This window comes from Coenobita brevimanus, chromosome 101 (assembly GCF_032717465.1).
Source record: "Coenobita brevimanus isolate Jiangsu-jjx chromosome 101, ASM3271746v2, whole genome shotgun sequence".
NCBI classification, from domain to species: domain Eukaryota; kingdom Metazoa; phylum Arthropoda; class Malacostraca; order Decapoda; family Coenobitidae; genus Coenobita; species Coenobita brevimanus.
In genome coordinates this window covers 60,362,252-60,385,052 of record NC_137054.1, presented here as the reverse complement: position 1 = coordinate 60,385,052, position 22,801 = coordinate 60,362,252, and the positions used below count along the sequence as shown (strand labels likewise).

Genomic DNA, 22,801 nt, shown 5'->3' with positions numbered 1-22,801 from the left:
ACATTTATCAAGTCTACCTTTACACACATGAATGTTTTTCTCATGCACCCCCTCCTTGTCTAAGTCGTTCCAAATATTTAAGTATTTACCTAATATACCTAATTGTGATATACACGGAATGTACTATGCTCGTGGGTTTTCGTCGCTGTTTCTCAATACGTCGAATTTAACTTTAAACTTGTTTAAGTTTTTAGACTGGACGATCTCTTTGTCCAGGCTATTCCATAAGTCTATACTTCTGTAAGGAAAGCTATATTTCTTGATATCCTTCAAGCAGCTTGACTTTTTCAATTTCATTCCATGTCCTCTTGTTCCTCTCTTATCCCATACAAACAGATCTTCTTTGTCAATTTTATCTACTCCCACCATGGTCCTGAACACCGCAATCATGTCTCCACTCTTTCTCCTTTCCTCTAACGAAGGCAAATCCAGTTTTTCCAGCCTCTCTCTGTATAACAGGTCTGTCAGACTGGGGACCATCTTGGTTGCTGTTCTTTGTATTCTCTCAATCTTGTTTATATCTTTCTTTTTGTGTGGGGACCACACTACCGCTGCATATTTTAACCTGGGGCGGATCATGGCCACTATCAATTTTTTCATCATTTCCTCATCCATATAATGAAATGCTACTCTTATGTTAGTCAAGAGTTTATAAGTCTCTCCAACTATCTTGTTAATGTGCTTTTCTGGTGACAAACTATCTTGGACCAGCACTCCCAAATCTTTCTCTTCTTTCCTTTTTGTGATTAATTCATTACCCAAAAAATAATTCAGTGATGGTCTCCTGGTACTTTTACCCATTTCCAATATTTTACATTTCTTTACATTAAATTTCATTTCCCACGTCCGGCTCCAATTGTGTATCCTATCCAAATCCTCCTGCAGTATTTTACAATCCTCCTCAACCTCTATCTTCCTCAAGATCTTTACATCATCAGCAAACAGACTTGCATAACTGTTCACTCCATCTACCATATCATTTACGTAAATCAGGAACATTACTGGCGCCAACACTGAGCCTTGAGGGACTCCACTTGTTACTTCCCTCCATCCAGACATCTTTTCCTTTATTACTGTCCTCATTTGTCTGTGTGTGTGTGTGTGTGTGTGTGTGTGTGTGTGTGTGTGTGTGTGTTCTTACCTAATTGTTCTTACCTAATTGTATCTTTACAGGAATGAGTCAAGCTCGTACTGTCCCATGTCTTAAACCATATTTATCGTACATATCCTTAAATTTCTGAATTGTTTTGGCACACACTATTTCATTCGGTAGTGCATTCCATTGATCAATTGCTCTGTTTGGGAAACTGAATTTCCTTACGTCTTTATCACCTCTCTTCTTATGCAATTTTTTGCAGTGTCCTCTTGCTGATGCTTCTCCATATGTTAAGCAATCATTTATGTCTATTTTCTCCTTTCCTGATATGCATTCATATAGCATTATCATGTCACCTCTTTTCCTTCTCTCCTGTAGTGTTGGTAGATTCAGTTTATTTAGTCTTTCTTCGTAGCTTAGGTCCCTTAAGCTTGGTATCCATCTTGTTGCGGCCCATTGAACTTTTTCAATCTTGTCTATGTGCTTTTTGAGATGAGGACTCCAGACTACTGATGCATATTCCAGGGTTGGTCTAATGAATGATGTTTTTATCATTCTTAGCATGTCTTCATTTATGTATGTGAATGCTATTCTCATATTTGCAAGCAGTGTATACATGTTCCGTACCTTCTCGCTGATGTGGTCAGCCGGAGATAGCCTGCTATTGATAATCACACCTAGGTCTTTCTCTCTTTCTGATGTGTATAGGGTTTTATTTCCTAACTTATAATCCCAATCAGGTCTTTTTCCACTTTTACCAAACTTGATTACATGACACTTGTCCACATTGAATTCCATTTGCCATGTACTACTCCATTCATGAAGTTTATTTAATTCTTCTTGTAGCTCCCTACAAGAGTCTGTGTTAGTAATTCTCCTTTGTATTATTGCATCATCTGCAAACATATTCAGATAGCTCTCATTTCCAGTGTTACTGTTTATATCATTTATATACACTAAAAACATGATTGGTGCCAGCACTGAACCCTGTGGTACTCCACTAGTCACTTCTTTCCATGATGAGTAGTTTCCTCTTAGTACTGTCCTCATTTCTCTTTTTATGAGAAAGTCTTGCACCCAACAAAACAGTTTGCCTCGAATTCCTCCTTGATGGTACAGTTTCCATAAAAGTCTTTGGTGTGGTACTGTGTCAAAAGCTTTCTTGAAATCTAAATAGATACTGTCCACCCATCCTTCCCTTTCCTGTATTGTGTTTGTTACTCTGTCATAGTAGCTCAACAGATTAGTAACACATGACTTTCCTTTTCTGAAACCAACCTGTCTTTCTGTTATCATACTGTGTTCTTCTAGATGATTTACCCAAGCTTTTCTTATAAGTTTTTCTAATACCTTGCTTACAACACTGGTCAGTGATACTGGTCGGTAGTTGAGTGGATTTTGTCTATTTCCTTTTTTGAATAAGGGGACAATATTTGCTTTTTTCCAAATATCAGGTAGTTTACCTTGACTCAAGGATTTCTTGAAAATTAAAAATAATGGTTTACATAACTCCTTTGCACATTCTCGTAATACTCAACATGAAATTTCATCAGGACCACTTGCTTTTCCTCTGTCGAATCTACTTAACTCCTCCTGTATTACTTTTTCTGCTATTTGTATATCTGGTAGTATGTGTGGACATGCGTGTTCCACATAGTCCCTCTCAAAATTTTTTTCTTCTGTAAAAACTAATTGGAAATTCTTATTTAGTGCTTCACAAATATCTTTCTCTTGTGTATAAGTGATTCCCTCGTCCGTAATGGATTGTATTATATCTTTCACTTTAGTTTTGCTTCTGATATAGCTGTAAAACAGCTTTGGTTGATCACTACTTTTATTTATTATATCCTCCTCAAACTGTTTTTGGGCTTCCCTCCTTATTCTTGTATAGTGCAAGTTTCTTGCCTGTTTGTAATTATTATACGCCCTTTCACTATTGTGTCTTCTGTATCTATTCCACAACAAATCTCTTCTTTCTTTTGATTTTTTACATTCTGTATTGAACCATTTCTGTATTTTCTTATCTGCTTCTTTGTGCTGTGGGATGTACTTCTGGACTCCTATTTCATAAAATTCACAAAAATTTTTATATACAGCATTTAAATCTTGTCCTCTAAGCTCATTTTCCCAATCAACTTCTAAAAAATACTTCTTTAGGTCTTGATAATTTCCCTTTTTATAGTTTAGGCTCTTTTTGTAACTATCATTGCTGTTTACTATGTCATATGCTATCCTGAAGTTATAATTTAGTACTGCATGATCGCTTTTGCCGAGTGGAGGGTGATATATTAAACCGTCAATATCATTTTCTTGCCTTGTAAATATTAGATCTAGCACTGAAGGTACATCAAGTCCTCTTTTTCTGGTGGTTTCCCTCATATGTTGGGTTAAGAAAAACTCTTGTACGAGATCCAGGAGCTTTTGGTCCCAACAGCTTTCTTGGCTATTTATATCTAGAGTATTCCAATTTATATTTGTATTGAAGTCCCCAGTTAGTATAATTCTTTCCGATTTCTCTTCCATTTTATGTAGCAATGATCTTACACTCTGAACTGTACTCTCTGCCAGGTCCTCATATTCGTCTCTTTCCCATGTGTTTGATCTGGGTGGCATGTACAAATTGGCTACAATTACTTTACCTTCAGATGTGTCGATCTCTACTGAAATCAGTTCTACTTGTGAGGGTACATCTAGTTTTATTTCCTTGACTTTTAGATTTTTCTTAGTTAATATTATAATTCCACCTCCTTTTTTTAAATATCTGTCTCTTCTCCATATATTGTATTCCTCTAAGTTTAGTATGTCATTTGATATCCTTGGTATTAATTTTGTTTCAGTTAGGCATATTATTTGTGGTTCATTTTCTCTGACATAATCATTCATCTCTAGTAATTTAGATACCATTCCATCCACATTTGAGTACATCAACTTTATCATCTTGTTTATATACTTGTCATGACATGGTTCTACTGCCTTCCTCTTTTTTCTTCCATCCTGTTTGTGTACCACTTTCGTACCTGCAATCCTGTTACTTTGTAAAAAAAATTTCTTCTTCTCCTCTTCTGATCTACCCTCATTTTTTGTTTTTGCTTCCTCCCTTTTCTCTTTCAGTAATTCCAGTTCCTCTTGTGTTAGGCGTCTTTTTATCCATACATTTTTGAACTCCTCTTTTTCCTTAAGATTCTTTGCATTTTTTAGCATCTCTTCCACAGTGTTTACACTCTGGAAAGTTACCTTTAGAGGTCTTGTCTTGCTTTTCTCGTATTTCCCTAACCTTTTGTGTTCCTCTATGTCTTTACTACAGATTTCCTCTGCTACTTCTGTCAGTAAGCTCATTACATTTGCCATCTCCTTTTTGTCTCTTGTGATCTTGTTTTTAACTTCTTCCTGTTCTATACCAGTGATTACTATTGATTTGTTTATCTCTACTGAATCTCTGACTAACTTTGGATTGTTTTGGATTATTCTTTTCACCTCCTTTTTAATGCTTTTTTCCTCCACCCTTGTTTCTAAGTCTTTCTTTACTTTCACCATTTCAGCATACGTGGTTTCTACATCATTTTTGTAGCTTTGCACAGCTTCATTCACTTGTGTTATCTTCTCCTCAATATCACTGCTCTGGTCAATAAGACTGCTAACTTGCCTAATTGTCTCTGTGTCATTTTTGAACTTTTCCATAACACTCTTGTGATTGACTACTGTACTTGCCATTTCACTCATTTTCTTCCTAAGTGTACTCAATTCCACTGTTAGTTCACTGATGGTTGTGTCTTTCTTATTGGCCTCCCTTCCTAGTTTTTCTATTTCTTCCTTTTGCAAGTGCATCTGCTTCTTTATTTCATCAATTCCATTTTTGAAAGCCATTTCTAGTTTGTTTACACATTCAACCAGTCTACTGTGGGTCTCTACTTCAACCAGTTCTTGGTAGAAATCATCATTTTGCTTTTTACCTTTATCCCTTTTCTTTTCCAAATTTGTTTTACTGAAGTATGTATCCATTTTGCAATACTTAAAGTGCAAAGCATGTACTTACAATCTCCGTGTTGTTGTAGTCTAAACAAACCTCAGCGATGACTTAGCGTATTCTTTCGTCTTGGTTCTATTTCCTGTTTTTACAAGTCTTGTTTAAACTTATTATTTTTTTCCTTTTTATAATGAACAATCATTTAGTCTAACCTGGTACTGAGCTTGACTCATACAAAGATACTATTTAGGTAATGCCACTGGCCGTGATGATTTGGTACGGAGCACCGGTGTCACACGTCCGCCTAGATTGAATCCCTGTGTGTGTGTGTGTGTGTGTGTGTGTGTGTGTGTGTATTTACCTATTTGTATTTACCTATTTGTAGTATACAGGAATTGAGCAATGCTCATGTTGTCCTGTCTCCATATCCACATTTATCAAGTCTACCTTTACACACATGAATGTTTTTCTCATGCACCCCCTCCTTGTCTAAGTCGTTCCAAATATTTAAGTATTTACCTAATATACCTAATTGTGATATACACGGAATGTACTATGCTCGTGGGTTTTCGTCGCTGTTTCTCAATACGTCGAATTTAACTTTAAACTTGTTTAAGTTTTTAGACTGGACGATCTCTTTGTCCAGGCTATTCCATAAGTCTATACTTCTGTAAGGAAAGCTATATTTCTTGATATCCTTCAAGCAGCTTGACTTTTTCAATTTCATTCCATGTCCTCTTGTTCCTCTCTTATCCCATACAAACAGATCTTCTTTGTCAATTTTATCTACTCCCACCATGGTCCTGAACACCGCAATCATGTCTCCACTCTTTCTCCTTTCCTCTAACGAAGGCAAATCCAGTTTTTCCAGCCTCTCTCTGTATGACAGGTCTGTCAGACTGGGGACCATCTTGGTTGCTGTTCTTTGTATTCTCTCAATCTTGTTTATATCTTTCTTTTTGTGTGGGGACCACACTACCGCTGCATATTCTAACCTGGGGCGGATCATGGCCACTATCAATTTTTTCATCATTTCCTCATCCATATAATGAAATGCTACTCTTATGTTAGTCAAGAGCTTATAAGTCTCTCCAACTATCTTGTTAATGTGCTTTTCTGGTGACAAACTATCTTGGACCAGCACTCCCAAATCTTTCTCTTCTCTCCTTTTTGTGATTAATTCATTACCCAACAAATAATTCAGTGATGGTCTCCTGGTACTTTTACCCATTTCCAATATTTTACATTTCTTTACATTAAATTTCATTTCCCACGTCCGGCTCCAATTGTGTATCCTATCCAAATCCTCCTGCAGTATTTTACAATCCTCCTCAACCTCTATCTTCCTCAAGATCTTTACATCATCAGCAAACAGACTTGTATAACTGTTCACTCCATCTACCATATCATTTACGTAAATCAGGAACATTACTGGCGCCAACACTGAGCCTTGAGGGACTCCACTTGTTACTTCCCTCCATCCAGACATCTTTTCCTTTATTACTGTCCTCATTTGTCTGTCTCTCAAAAAGTCTCTCAACCATTCCAGAAGTTTCCCCTTTAGTCCTCCTATATATTCTAGTTTCCACATTAGTCTCTTATGAGGTACCTTGTCAAAGGCCTTCTCTAAGTCTAAGTACACACAATCCACCCAAACATCTCTCTCCTGTACCACATCAATCGCTCTTGAGTAAAAGCTCAACAAGTTTGAAACACATGACCTTCCACTTCTGAATCCAAACTGACATTCAGCCAAAATAATCATCTCTTCCAGATATTTTATCCATCTGTCTTTCAGGATTCTCTCACACAATTTTGTGACAATGCTGGTTAGGGACACTGGTCTATAATTCAGGGGTTCTTCCCTGTTTCCTCCCTTGTAAATTGGTACCACATTTGCCCTCTTCCATTCTTGTGGCACTTTCCCCTCTTCCAGTGAGCATACAATTAAGCTGTGAATTTTATCCGCCAGTTGTTCTCTGCATTCCTTCAGTACCCAATTAGAAATTCCATCAGGTCCTGGGGCTTTCCTTACATCTTGAGTTTCCAGTAATTTATAGAGTTCCTGTACCTCCACTTTTATATCTTTCATCACCGGAACATTTCTAATCACTCCCTCCCCTTCCACAAGCTCCTTCTCTTTAGTGAAAACTGACTGGAAACGTTTGTTCATTATTTCTGCTTGCATTGCCGCATCCTTAAAGACCTCTCCTTCTACTTTCAGCTTGGTGATTCCTTCCTTTTGTTTCAGTTTGCCATTAACAAATCTATAAAACAGTTTGGGTTCATCCTTGTATTTGTCAATTATACCTTTTTCAAAATTCCTTTCTTCTTCTCTACGTATTCTTGTGTATTCATTTCTTGTTCTTTTATATTCTTCTTTTGTTCTGTCATTACCTCTCTTTCTCCAATTGTTCCACGCCTTATCTCTCTCTTTTTTTGCTATCATACACCTTCTATTAAACCACTCCTTTTTCCTGTTTTCTTTCCCTCTTACTCTTGGTACAAATTTTTCCACTCCCAAATTATAGAGGTCTAGAAAGATATCCCACTTCCCCTGTATCTCTCTTGTTTCTCTGAATTTTCTCCAATCCGCATTTTCAAAAAAGTTTCTCAATCCTGTAAAATTTGCTTTCCCAAAGTTGTATCTTCCCTGTCTATGAAGCTCATCTCTTGACTCGACGTTTCTGTGTCTGTGTGTGTGTGTGCGTGAGTGTGCATGCGTGCGTGTGTGTGTGTGTGTGTGTGTGTGTGTGTGTGTGTGTGTAATGTATGTGTGTATTTACCTATTTGTAGTATACAGGAATTGAGCAATGCTCGTGTTGTCCTGTCTCCATATCCACATTTATCAAGTCTACCTTTACACACATGAATGTTTTTCTCATGCACCACCTCTTTGTCTATGTCGTTCCAAATATTTAAGTATTTACCTTATATACCTAATTGTGATATACAAGGAATGTACTATGCTCGTGGGTTTCCGTCGCTGTTTCTCAATAAGTCGAATTTAGCTTTAAACTCGTTTAAGTTTTTAGACTGGACGATCTCTTTGTCCAGGCTATTCCATAAGTCTATACCTCTGTAGGGAAAGCTATATTTCTTGATATCCTTCAAGCAGCTTGACTTTTTCAATTTCATTCCATGTCCTCTTGTTGCTCTCTTATCCCATACAAACAGATCTTCTTTGTCAATTTTATCTACTCCCACCATGGTCCTGAACACCGCAATCATGTCTCCCCTCTTTCTCCTTTCCTCTAAGGAAGGCAAATCCAGTTTTTCCAGCCTCTCTCTGTATGACAGGTCTGTCAGACTGGGGACCATCTTGGTTGCTGTTCTTTGTATTCTCTCAATCTTGTTTATATCTTTCTTTTTGTGTGGGGACCACACTACCGCTGCATATTCTAACCTGGGGCGGATCATGGCCACTATCAATTTTTTCATCATTTCCTCATTCATATAATGAAATGCTACTCTTATGTTAGTCAAGAGTTTATAAGTCTCTCCAACTATCTTGTTAATGTGCTTTTCTGGTGACACACTATCTTGGACCAGCACTCCCAAATCTTTCTCTTCTCTACTTTTGGTGATTAATTCATTACCCAACAAATAATTCAGTGATGGTCTCCTGGTACTTTTACCCATTTCCAATATTTTACATTTCTTTACATTAAATTTCATTTCCCACGTCCGGCTCCAATTGTGTATCCTATCCAAATCCTCCTGCAGTATTTTACAATCCTCCTCAACCTCTATCTTCCTCAAGATCTTTACATCATCAGCAAACAGACTTGCATAACTGTTCACTCCATCTACCATATCATTTACGTAAATCAGGAACATTACTGGCGCCAACACTGAGCCTTGAGGGACTCCACTTGTTACTTCCCTCCATCCAGACATCTTTTCCTTTATTACTGTCCTCATTTGTCTGTCTCTCAAAAAGTCTCTCATCCATTCCAGAAGTTTCCCCTTTAGTCCTCCTATATATTCTAGTTTCCACATTAGTCTCTTATGAGGTACCTTATCAAAGGCCTTCTCTAAGTCTAGGTACACACAATCCACCCAACCATCTCTCTCCTGTACCACATCAATCGCTCTTGAGTAAAAGCTCAACAAGTTAGAAACACATGACCTTCCACTTCTAAATCTAAACTGACATTCAGCCAAAATATTCATCTCTTCCAGATATTTTATCCATCTGTCTTTCAGGATTCTCTCACACAATTTTGCGACCATGCTGGTTAGAGACACTGGTCTATAATTCAGGGGTTCTTCCCTGTTTCCTCCCTTGTAAATTGGTACCACATTTGCCCTCTTCCATTCTTGTGGCACTTTCCCCTCTTCCAGTGAGCATATGATTAAGCTGTGAATTTTATCCGCCAGTTGTTCTCTGCATTCCTTCAGTACCCAATTAGAAATTCCATCAGGTCCTGGGGCTTTCCTTACATCTTGAGTTTCCAGTAATTTATACACTTCCTGTACCTCCACTTTTATATCTTTCATCACCGGAACATTTCTGATCACTCCCTCCCCTTCCACAAGCTCCTTTTCTTTAGTGAAAACTGACTGGAAACGTTTGTTCATTATTTCTGCTTGCATTGCCGCATCCTTAAAGACCTCTCCTTCTACTTTCAGTTTGGTAATTCCTTCCTTTTGTTTCAGTTTGCCATTAACAAATCTATAAAACAGTTTGGGTTCATCCTTGCATTTGTCAATTATACCTTTTTTAAAATTCCTTTCTTCTTCTCTACATATTCTTGTGTATTCATTTCTTGTTCTTTTATATTCTTCCTTTGTTCTGTTGTTACCTCTCTTTCTCCAATTGTTCCACGCCTTATCTCTCTCTTTTTTTGCTATCATACACCTTCTGTTAAACCACTCCTTTTTCCTGTTTTCTTTCCCTCTTACTCTTGGTACAAATTTTTCCACTCCCAAATTATAGAGATCTAGAAAGATATCCCACTTCCTCTGTATCTCTCTTGTTTCTCTGAATTTTCTCCAATCCGCATTTTCAAAAAGTTTCTCAATCCTGAAAAATTTGCTTTCCCAAAGTTGTATCTTCCCTGTCTATGAAGCTCGTCTCTTGGCTCGATGTTTCCTATTAACATCTGGAACTCAATGACTACGTGATCACTTTTTCCCAAAGGACAGAGATATTCCAATGATTCTATTACATCGGGTTTTTTGGTGAACAGTAAATCTAACCTTGCTGGTGTGTCCTCACCTCGAAACCGTGACTCTTCTTTGACCCATTGCGTCATGACATTATTCATTATTATATTTAATAACATAGTGCCCCACGAATCCTCGCCGCCTCCCGAGTACCATTCCTCCCAGTTCACCTCTTTACAATTAAAGTCACCCACCAAAATTATATTACTGTACTGCTTTTCTCAATTATTTTTTGCAAATAGCTAGCCATATCTGACAACATCTCATGGTATTCGTCATCCTTCCATGCTCTCGTCTTTGGGGGAACATACACTACCGCCATATCTCGCTTAACATTCTCTCCAGTTTCTAATTTCATATACATCACTTCAGCCCTGCCTTCTCCCATTTCCACAGTATCTACATTTATGTTGTTCTTCACTGCTATCATCACTCCTCCTCCCTTTTTTTCTTTTCTGTCTTTTCTCCACAGTTTGTATTTACCATCTCCCAAATGAACATCAATATCTTCTCTTAATTTGGTCTCTACAAAGCACATGACATCAGGTTCATGTTCTCTCAAGAAATCGTTAATTTCGATCCTTGTCAATATGAAACCATCAACATTAGTATATATCACCTTCAGATTCTTTTTGACGTTTTTAATACCCTCTTCTCTCCTACTCTCTCTCCGTACCACTTCCTCAACTTCTGATCTTTCACAACCATCCCCCTTAGTTTCCTTCACTTCTATTTCCTTAAATACCATTTCCTTACTTTCATATCCAATACTCTCCAAAAAAAAGTATTACATTCTTCCTCTGTCCTCTTATCATTTTTTTCCTTTACTTCTTCCTTTAATGATTTTAAAACTTCTCTTTCTTCTTCATTCAGATCTTTTCTTATTATATTATTTTCCATCCCCGCCTCTTTGCTTAATTCCCAGGTCACTTTAAGTATCTCATTTATTACACTTTCTGATGTGTGTGTGTGTGTGTGTGTGTGTGTGTGTGTGAATTTCCGTACAGGGTGGATGGGGCTAGTGACTAGGTGGCATGGGCTTTTCTGGGGAAGACCCATTATCATCACCTAGGCCGAATCCTGCTGCTGCTGGATCGCAAACGTAAACACTGCTCAGTTGATTCCCAGTGCTTCTCCACATTCTTCCCACTTTTCCTCATATTTGGCCATGACTAAGAAAATAAGCATTACAAGGTGGTAGTTATTTAGTTAAACACCCAAATATCTTCAAAAAATTAAAGTACATTACTCAAAATAAATGTGGTGAAGGCAGACAAGTTCGAAGATTTACAAGCTAAATATTTCTATGATAGTGTCAGCTTGTGAATGTAGTGTGGCTAGTATTACGATGACAAAAATGTCTGTAATGTCGTTGCATACATTGAGTAGTAAATACTGGGTCATGCAGTTGCTTCTATGCTTTCCATATACTGTACACGTAGACAATGTTTTTCCCCATATTTGTTGGTGGTGAGCGAGCGGGAGCGAGATCAGCTGATAGTTTGCTGTACAGGCGATCATTTGCCGAAGATCAACCCAGCCGAGTTGATCAGTCAACCAGAATATTTGACTTTTTTCTCGCAAAATCACTGCTCTGTTATGGTGGGCAGGCAGTGGGATAATTTCTGCATGCTCATCTTGCCCTCCCTTGGCTGCTCTGGGCTTTCAGTCTCTTCCTCACTATTCATCTCTTCCTCTGTCATTTCCATCGCAGCTGCCTCCTCATCGTAATTTGCCAATAGGTGAGCATCAGTACACGTTGGTGGTGTTTTCTCGGTCGGGGAGTAAAGTCAAAGTGTGAAATTTTCGTCCAACTTTGGGGAAAACAATAACTTTTCATCGCGTCCAACCGTGAATCATCAAAATGCGAAACATCGAAGTATGAGGAAAGACTATATATATATATATATATATATATATATATATATATATATAGATATATATATATATATATATATATATATATATATATATATATATACAGTATATATAATATTTATATATATATATATATATATATATATATATATATATATACGGTATATATATATACAGTAATCACTCTAATATCCGGACGCCCAATAACCGAACATCCCCACTAACCAAACCTTATCGTCCTGGGATCAAACATTCCCAAAATGGTCCGAAAATCCAAAAAAAAATAAATAAAATAAAATCGATTTTTTTGCCGTCCGTAATTTGAACTTGCCACGTGTGCCGCGTGAGAGCGTTGTTTTGGTTCATCATTCCTCCGACGTCCGATAGAGCGCCGCTGCATCCTCCCCACTTCCCGCCTGTCTCTCACCGCGACAAGACCTACACTGTTCGCCATGGCTGCCCACGTTCTCGCTTTTGTGGTGGTGCCATACTTGCTGCAAGGCCTCTTGCTGCTCTCTGCCCTACTCTTAGTGTGTGTGATGATGGCCCCGCCTCCTGAGAAAAGGAAGAGAGTGGTGTTGACTCTGGAGAAGAAACGGGAGATATTGGAGAAGGTTGATGCGGGTTGGTCTTCCTCACGCATTCTCCGCGAGTTCAACCTGGCCCGGTCGACTTTGTTCGATATCAAGCGTTCCCGAGACAAGCTCATGCAGTACACGGCTGACTTCTCGTCGAGAAGCAAACGCAACGTGGAGAGGAAGGTTATGTTTACCCCAAGTATGCAGAGATCGACCGCTCCACGTTGATTTGGTATCGACAGCAACGTGCAGCTGGTGTGATGGTACGTGGAACGGAGCTGAAGGCTGCTGCTGAGAAGTTTGCAAGGCTTCACGACGCCCTTGACTTCAAGGCATCCGAGGGTTGGCTCTTCGCGTTCAAGTTACGACATGGCCTTACTAACCGTAAAGCACATGGCGAAGCATTGGACGCTAACGAGGATGGAGTGGACGAGTTTCGGCACAAGGTGAAAGGCTTGATCGACAGGGAGGGCCTCACTCTCGGTCAAGTCTATAACGCTGACGAAACTGGCCTATTCTATCGCTCGGTGCCAACGAACACTCTAGTCGATGAGACGGAGAAGCATGTACCTGGCCGCAAGCTTTCTAAGGAACGGATATCTGCTTTGTGTTGTGCCAATGCTAACGGCATGCACCGGCTTAAGCCCGTTATTGTTGGCCGTGCAAAGCAGCCTCGGTGCCTTCGTGGGGTGATGGATGTCCTTCCTGTCGTATGGTACCATTCTTTGAAAGCATGGTTCACAGCTGTGATTTTCAAAGACTGGTTTCACCGTCACTTCGTCAAGGAGGTCATCCAGTACCAGACGAAGACACTGGGAATTCCTCGCGACCAGGTAAAGGCTCTCGTTCTCCTCGACAATGCACCTGCCCACCCGTGCGACAAGGACTTGGTTGCTGAAAATGGCCGTATTAGGTGCATGTTTCTGCCACCTAATACGACTGCTCTCATTCAACCAATGAACCAAGGAGTGATCGTGGCAACAAAGCGCCTGTACCGTCGGAAGTTCCTGGACGAGGTGATGGTTGTCCTCGAGGACGAGGACGAGCGCAGGGAAGGACGTGACACTCGAGGCAAGCGGACTTTGGAAAACCTTCGCCGCTACAACATCAAGTCTGCGCTGTACAACTGGGCTAGTGCATGGAAGGAAGTCCCTGTGAAAACTCTTGAAAATGGTTGGTCTCGTCTGCTTCTCGGAACAGATGTGGAGTACGATTTCCTAGGGTTTGACGTGGATGATTTCCATGCACGGCTACGTACGCACGGCGACGATGTTGATGTGGACGATGTTCGTGAGTGGTTGGACGACGACGAGGGCGATCCTGGGTATCAGACATTGTCTGATATCGAGATCGCGTCTTCGGTTGCTGGTGTCAGTCCTGAACTTGAAGATTCCGACGACGAAGGCGATGATGATGCGGACTCCTCTCAGCATGACACTACTCCAGCCATCCCCAAGTTAAGCGCACTCCGGGAACATCTAGAGTTCGTCCTAGACTACCTGGAACACCCGGACTGCGACAGGGAGATGGGGCCCTTGGGACTCGTGGAGGAAGTGCATGCTTTCCGGCAGCGCATCATCAATCGCCAGAATCGTCGGTCCTTGCGTCAGTCAACGATTGACAGTTTTTTCAGGCCCGTGACCCCCGCTGTGCCAAGCCCTGGTTCCACTCCGTTGCCTCCCCAAGACAGGCCCTCATGCTCCGAGCCACAGCCCAGCACATCAGCTACAGCGGAGTCACCGCTCGATGTGAGTTTGCGGCTATCTTCAGAGTCTTCTGTAGTCGGTACGCCATCACCACGATCCACCGATGCACCCCTTGGTCGCCTGCCAGTGATACTCTCGGACTCTGACAGTTAATAAACAGCAAGAACTTCTCCACTAGACCACACGGGAATTTTGAGTGTTGTGCAGTGAAAAAAACGGTGTGTTGTGTTAAGGTTTTCAAGTTGGGAGAAAAGACTCAGTAGAGAAGAAATTTAACGTAACTAACCTTCTTTGTTTTGGCTTTGGAAAATTAAAAAAACTTGGGAAAAGTTAATGTGCAACACTTAAAGTAAAATGGAACATTATTTGGACTAAAGTGAACACTGTGAAAAGAACGGACTTCTGTGTGTTAGTGACTAAGTTCAGTGCAAGACTTCAAGAAGAGTGTAGTGCAAGTGCTTCAGGAAATCGTTCTTACTGTCAGAGTCCGAGAGGAGGCGGTTATTCATCGAGGTGGCCAGGGACTTGCCGTAAGTAGCCAGAATGTTTAATGTTGTACTATTTTCCATACTATATTTACCAGAATGTTTCATATTGTACTTTTTTCCATACTATACTTACCAGAATGTGTCATACTGTACTTCTTTCCATACTATACTTACCTCATGCATGTGCAGTAGGAATGTGTTTTTCAGAGTTAGGTTCGGTTAGAGTCCATAAGTACCAGAATGTTTAATAATGTATGAACATACTTCTAAACCCACATTTTATGTTTCTTTTGCATTTATTTCAGTCATTTATGTGCCTTATTGGTGTGATTTGGGTGTTAAATAGGTGCTATGCATGTCCGGAGGGAGTTGTATAGGTGTTTCTCTGAGTTAGGGTCCATAAGTACAAGTCCATAAGCTGGGGCCCAATATCCGGACAAAACCAATATCCGAACCTACCGATGGCTCTATTGATCCGGATATTGGAGGGGTTACAGTATATATATATATGGTATATATATATATACATATATATATATATATATATATATATATATATATATATATACGGTATATATATATATATATATATATATATATATATACAGTAATCCCTCCAATATCCGATGTAATAGAGCCATAGGCATGTCCGGATAGTGGTCCTGTCCGGATAGTGGGCACCAGCCTCCTGGACTTGTACTTATGGACCCTAACTCAGAGAAACACCTATACAACTCCCTCTGGACATGCATAGCACCTATTTAAGACCCAAATCACACCAATAAGGCACATAAAAGACTGAAATAAATGCAAAAGAAGCAAAAAATGAGGTTTTTGAGATAGGTTCATACAACATTCAACATTCTGGGTACTTACAAGTCCCTGGCTCCTGGACTGGTAGTTATGGACCCTAACCTAGCCTAACTCAGAAAAACACCTTCCTACCGCACATGCATAGCACCTAAGACACAGCATATTCACACCAATAAGGGACATAAAAGAGTGAAATGAGGTGTTTGAGGTAAGTATAGTATGGAAAATACAGTAAAGTATAGTATGAAACATTCTGCCTATTTACAGCAGGTCCATGGCCATCTCGATGAATAACCGCCTCCTCTCGGACTCTGACAGTAAGAAGGATTTCCTGAAGCACTTGCAGTACACTGTTCCTGAAGTCTTGCACTGAACTTAGTCATTCGCACTCAGAAGTCCGTTCTCTTCACAGTGCGCACTCTTGTCTAACTTATGCTCCATTGTAACTTACGAAGTGTTGCACTCTGCACTTTAACTTTTTCCACTCTTCTAACCATTTTCTAAAGCAAAAACACACGTCTACTAACGTTAAATTTAGTTCAAAAATTGTCTTTTCACTCACAACTGTAAATCCTTAACACAATGCACTGTTTTTTTCACTGCACAACACTGTAAATTCCCATGTGGTCTAATGGAGAAGTTCTTGGCGTCTATTCACTGTCAGAGTCCGAGAGTATCACTGGCAGGTGCCCTAGGGGTGCGTCGCTGGGTCGTGGTGATAACGTACCCACTGCAGACGACTCTGAAGACAGACGCAAACTCATGTCGAGCGGTGTGCTGGGCTGTGGCTCGGAACATGAGGGCCTGACTTGGGGAGGCAACGGAGTGGAGCCAGGGCTGGGCACAGCGGGGGTCACGGGCCTGAAAAAACTGTCAATCGTTGATTGATGCAAGGAACGACAATTCTGTCGATTGATGATAAGCTGCCTGAAAGCACGCACTTCCTCTACAAGTCCCTAGGGCCCCATCTCCCTGTCGCAGTCCGGGTGTTCCAGGTAGTCGAGAACGAACTCTAGGTGTTCCCGGAGTGCGCTCAGCTTGGGGATGGCTGGAGTTGTGTCATGCTGAGAGGAGTCTGCATCATCGTCGCCATCCTCGTCGGAATCTTCAAGCTGGGTACTGACACCTGCAACTGAAAATGCGATCTCGATATCAGACAAGGTCTGATACCCAGGATCACCCTCGTCGTCATCCAACCACTCACGCACATCGTTCACATCAACATCGTTGCCATGCATACGTAGACGTGCATGGAAGTCATCCACGTCAAAACCTTGGAAATCGTACTCCACATCCGTTCCGAGAAGCAGACGAGGCCAACCATTTTCTAGAGTCTTGACAGGGACTTCCTTCCATGCACTGGCCCAGTTGTAGATTGCAGACTTGATGTTGTAGCGGCGAAGGTTTTCCAAAGTCCGCTGGCCTCGCGTGTCCCATCCCTCTCTGCGCTCATCCTCATCCTCGAGAACAACCATCACCTCGTCCAGGAACTTCCTTTGGTATAGGTGCTTTGTTGCCACGATCACTCCTTGGTCCATTGGTTGGATGAGAGCAGTCGTATTAGGTGGCAGAAACATGCACCTAATCCGGCCATTCTCAGCCACCAAGTCCTTGTCGCACGGGTGGGCAGGTGCTTTGTCAAGGAGAAGGAGGGCCTTCACCTGGTCGCGCAGGATTCCCAGTGTCTCCGTCTGGTAATGTATGACCTCCTTGACGAAGTGGCGGTGGAATCAGTCTTTGAAGATCTGGGCTGTAAACCATGCCTTCAAAGAATGGTACCAGACGACAGGAAGGACATCCATCACCCCACGAAGACACCAAGGCTGCTCTGCACGGCCAACAATAATGGGCTTAAGCTGGTGCATGCTGTTAGCATTGGCACAACACAAAGCAGATATCCGTTCCTTGGAGAGCTTGCGGCCAGGTACACGCTTCTCCGTCTCCTCGGCTAGCGTGTTCGTTGGCAAAAGAGCGATAGAATATACCAGTTTTGTCAGCATTGTAGACTTGACCGAGAGTGAGGCCTCCCTGTCGATCAAGCCCTTCACCTTGTGCCGAAACTCGTCAACTCTATCCTCATTAGCGTCCAAAGCTTCGCCATGAGCTTTACAGTTGGTAAGGCCATGCCGTAACATAAACGGGAAGAGCCAACCCTCAGATGCCTTGAAGTCTAGGGCGTTGTGAAGCCTGGCGAACTTCTCAGCAGCAGCCTTCAGCTCCATACCACGTACCATCACACCAGCAGCACGTTGCTGTCGATACCAAATCAACGTGGAGCAGTCGATTTCAGCAAACTTGGGAGTAAACATCACCTTCCTCTCCACGTTGCGTTTGCTTCTCGACGAGAAGTCAGTCGTGTACTGCATGAGTTTGTCTCGGGATCTCTTAATATCAAACAAAGCAGATCGGGCCAGGTTGAACTCGCTGAGGATGCGGGAAGAAGACCACCCCGCATCTACTTTCTCCAATATCTCCCGTTTCTTCTCCAGAGTCAACACTACTCTCTTCCTTTTCTCAGGGGGCGGGGCCATCATCACACACACGAAGGAGAGGCACGAGAGCAGCAGGAGTGCCTGTAGCAGGTAAGGCACCACCACAAAAGCAAGCACATGGGCAGCCATGACGATGAGCGTGCACTTACGACGAGAGACAGGCGTTAAGTGGGGAGGATGCAGAGGCGCTGTAGCGGACGTCGGAGGAATGACGCGCCACAACAAAGCTGTCCCGCGCCCCGAGCGCCAAGTTGAAATTACGGGCGGGATTTTTTATTTATTTATTTTTTTTTTTTCGATTTTTTTTTTTTGGTTTTTGGACCATTTTGGGAATATTGGATCCCGGGATGATTATGTCCGGTTAGTGGGGATGTTCGGATATTGGGCGTTCAGATATTAGAGGGATTACTACTGTATACTCTATACTGTATATATATATATATATATATATATATATATATATATATATAAATATATATATATATACACAAGGTGCTACCCAAAAGTTCCAGCAATTTGAACAGAGGGAGCCAACCGTTTGTAGTTTTGCCTTTTGCTGCTAGGAGGAGTCAGCAGCATCTCTTGTGGGTCAGTGTGGTCCCCGGCGTGTCTGTAAGCAGACGTGTTGTTGAGCTACACACACACACATATATATATATATATATATACCTAGGGTGCTTCCCCCAAGGAAAGGGAGGTAGTCAAGACAGGACAACACTCCCAATTTACTCATCCACTCAAATACATTCATTCATATCTCAGCCCCAAGGGAAGAAGGGACAGATCTTCACCGCACCACACTGCACAAGGGTGAACTGTTTTCACCTCCACTTCGTCTGATCACTCATCATGTATACCTGTGAATTGTCTTGTAACTGAAAAAGGTATTAGTTATTGCCAAACCCCTCCTTGCACATGTGTCCATTAGAGCACTGTCATTCCCATTCACTTCTGTGGGTACATCTCACCGACCAACCACCTCATCTATTCTAGCATTCCCCACTTTTCCATTCATATCTCTTATCAGAAACATTCTGATTTCTCTTAAACTTTCCAAGCATGCTTCCACAGATGTCCAGAACTTACCTTTCATTCTAGCTGCTCAGTCCTGTGTCTGAGCATATACACAAACAATTGCCTACATTTTTATTCTTACTTTCATTCTTACCAATACAGTCTTTGAGCTAGCTGATCCAAACTGCTTTATGTTTTCCTTCCATCTCCTGAATACAGCAGTGCATAAACTGCCCTCTCATTCTCATCTCTTCTTGTAGCACATATACTCAATCCATACTCCCGCTCTCACACCTTACCTCTCCATTTAGTGTCCATCAGTTCACATACATCTACTTTTGTATTTGCAGGCACCTGCACAAACTCCCTTCCCTTCAACTCATCATTTGCATTTGTCACATTCCACACTGTCATCCCTAATGTGTCCGTTGTCCGACCCTTGGTTGTTGCCTGTTGGTCTGTCTAGGCCCAAGGCTTTGTGCCTGTTTTTTTTAGCTTGTAATTCTATATGGTAAGAGTTTGGCCTTCCACAAACCCACTTTTATTATTAACCTGACAAATAGGGAACTCGTAGGTTTGGTTATATAATTACCATCCAATGAAGTAAATGCCTTCCTGGTCCACAGGAAACCATTTGGCGTGGCTTGTCATTTAGTGCAGAGTCGCTTATGGGTACCCCTACATCCAGCGGCTGGATGAAAAAACTTTTGGTTTCGTTTCCAGGATGCCAGAATAATGACAAAGATGTACAGAAGACTACAGTCACCCAAGCCAGCTAAAGCTAAACTCTCTTGAATCATGATGCTGATTTCATAATTTCTGTTCAGTGCTTCTCTCCTTGTACAGGTACATAAGAAAATGGTGTTTACTGTTGAATTTTCACACCAGACCCATCAAACCTACGACTGTGAGATATTAAATTATAACATGGATACTATGGTAACTGAAGGGAATGCTAAGCAAAAGGATACTACACATATAACTAATAGTACAAGTGATGATACAATTCCACTTTTCTGAAAAATTCAAATTTCCAAAACCTTGATTCCAACCATTTCCGATTTTTGGCATTACACTGTAGTTCACAAGGTGTCCAACACATCAGCTGACCAAGTGTAGGAATGTACCTCATGTTAACAGTGACATTGTCATGAAAAATAAAGATCTCTAGGGAAAAAAAAAAATACCCACATGATCCATGCATGCTGTACAAACTGATGACCTGAAAAGCCTAGATGTTTGTACTGCAATAGGCCTAAGAAACCCCACTGCCCAGCACTTTCATCTGAAACAGCTTGGTACACTCTCTGGTACACTACAAGAAAGGACAGGATAAACTGTACTGTGCCTAGGATTTCCATACTTTTATGTCTCACAAGGCAAGAAATTTTGGGTTAAGATGATGATGATGATAATGATTACGACTAAGAATAATCTTTATATACCAAGGGTTTCCTTAATTTACACTAGAGTATGATGTAAAAAAGGTTATCCTCAGCTGGTTTCATGCATTTACATTAAGTTTCTGTTCCTTGTTACTATACTGTGCTTTGTGACTAACCTGTCTTATCATTCATCTGCAATGACCCGAACTGCCCATCTGGTGAGAGAGCCAGTTCAAAAGTAAAATTTATTTTACTGGCGAGAGTGTTGAGAAGGTCGATGCAGTAGCCAGTGCAGCAGTAAAGGTCAGTGACCTCACCCGAGTTGTTGAACCATGGACACAGCACTCGGCCTCCACCCAGACACTGCGCCTTGCTCTCAATCTTTTCAGTCGTTACAAAGGGCTTCTCCTCGATGGTCAGCACCTGCCAGTTACAATATACAATATGCAGTAAAAAAAAAAGTAAAACCAGCAAGGTATTAAAAGGTTCATTACTTCTTATCATGGATAATAATGTATTAATCAATCATATTTTTATCCCATAACTGCTTCCCTCACCTGAACTAAAATTATGAAATGGTTGCCATAGAAGTATTTAGAGTGTTCCAGCTATCCTTTAGGAATTATATGGGGAGAGCTTTAATTTTAGGGTCAGGGTACTGAGCACTTTCTTTAGCTGAGTACTGTACAGCAAACCAATCTGGCAATCATCATAATAATACAGTACAAGAAAAGTTCTCTGACCACTGATAATGTGAATATCCCAATACTCTGAAATAGTCTGGCAATCATCATAATAATACAGTACAAGAAAAGTTCTCTGACCACTGATAATGTGAATATCCCAATACCCCGAAATAGTCTGGCAATCATCATAATAATACAGTACAAGAAAAGTTCTCTGACCACTGATAATGTGAATATCCCAATACTCTGAAATAGTCAAGGCAAAATTTTTAAAAATTTTGTTTTTTTCTTAAAATTTTCTGGGCTTTATCCATGAATTTATCTGGGTTAGACATGCTCTTGGATTTGGATGTACCTGCCTGCAATTATTCATCTACACTTCTATGCATTTCTGGTGAGTAAAACAATAACCGATACCATCTTAACTGTTCATTTAATAATCACGTATATATTTCAGAAGTTTTTAAAGGTCCCTCCCAATAGTCTGAAAAAAACAATTGTCCGAAAGACCCTCAATTCCCTGCCATTCGTATTACAAGACTTTCATTGTATTATGAAGTTCCAGCCATTACTTAGGAGTTAACCCTACTTAGCCGAAAAACCTAATGGAGTTCAATTACAAAGTTTCACTCAAAGGGTCTGAGGTGCTGAGGTGACTGGAAATGGGCATTCTTTATCTTCCCATATGCCACAGTGAATAAGGTGTACTGCTTGAAATCACCAAAAAATTTACTTCAAACTGTCATGTACAATAATGAAAAATGCTGATTAGTGACTGATTTACACATACTGATAATTGCTGGAGCTGCTGTTGTGAGTTAAGCCTCATCTCAACATGAAACTGGTGGACTGCCAGCTCAAGCTACCCTCTGCAGTCCACAGTCCTCCATTCAGAGGGACAGGAATGGAAATGGGAGATGGGAGGCATTTATAAAACTAGACCGAGGAGCAGCCTGCTATACTGATGCCATGTGTGAAGGTGTCCCTCTCCAGCATTATATGCTGATCATGAAAATGCCTTTCATTACAAAACCAAAGTGCTGGAGGGAAATGTTCTCATGTGGTGGCACTGATAAAGCTGGGTCTGGCTGTATTGATGTCCATCAACTTCATCCTTATCCTCCAAAAGAATGATGGCGAGAACACGAGAGGGGTAACTGCAGTCTAAAGTCAACCAGGTTCATGTTCAGATGAGACCATGGCAATAACAACATCGCTAAACTGTCACTTCAGGCCAAAGTACAGCATGACCAGAACTTAATGTCATTTCCATGGATTTAGGGCAAAACAAGGTACAGTGAAACCTCACTGTGGAACACAGCAGTAGAAAACAGAGTAAATGAAAAAGGTAAGCTGTGAAAAGAATGGAAACACAGCAGTAGCAAGGACATGGAAACAAAAGGGAAATTATGATTTATACAAGGAAATGAAACAGGCTGGGAGAGATCTGGGTATAAGAAAATATGAATGAGATATACAGAGTATCCTAGTACAGTACATGTGTGAGAAAATTCAGGCTAACTGGAGGC

General features: G+C 40.9%; 1 protein-coding gene across 1 annotated transcript in view; it reads right to left on the bottom strand.

Annotated features, from left to right (window-relative positions):
• Positions 1-22,801, bottom strand: part of LOC145415050 (glutamate [NMDA] receptor subunit 1-like) — a 529,989-nt gene that overhangs the window by 72,335 nt on the left and 434,853 nt on the right. Inside the window, exon 10 of the mRNA XM_080284465.1 lies at positions 20,763-21,009. Coding sequence (XP_080140591.1) covers positions 20,763-21,009 — 247 coding nt within the window. The remainder of the gene's footprint in view (positions 1-20,762; positions 21,010-22,801) is intronic.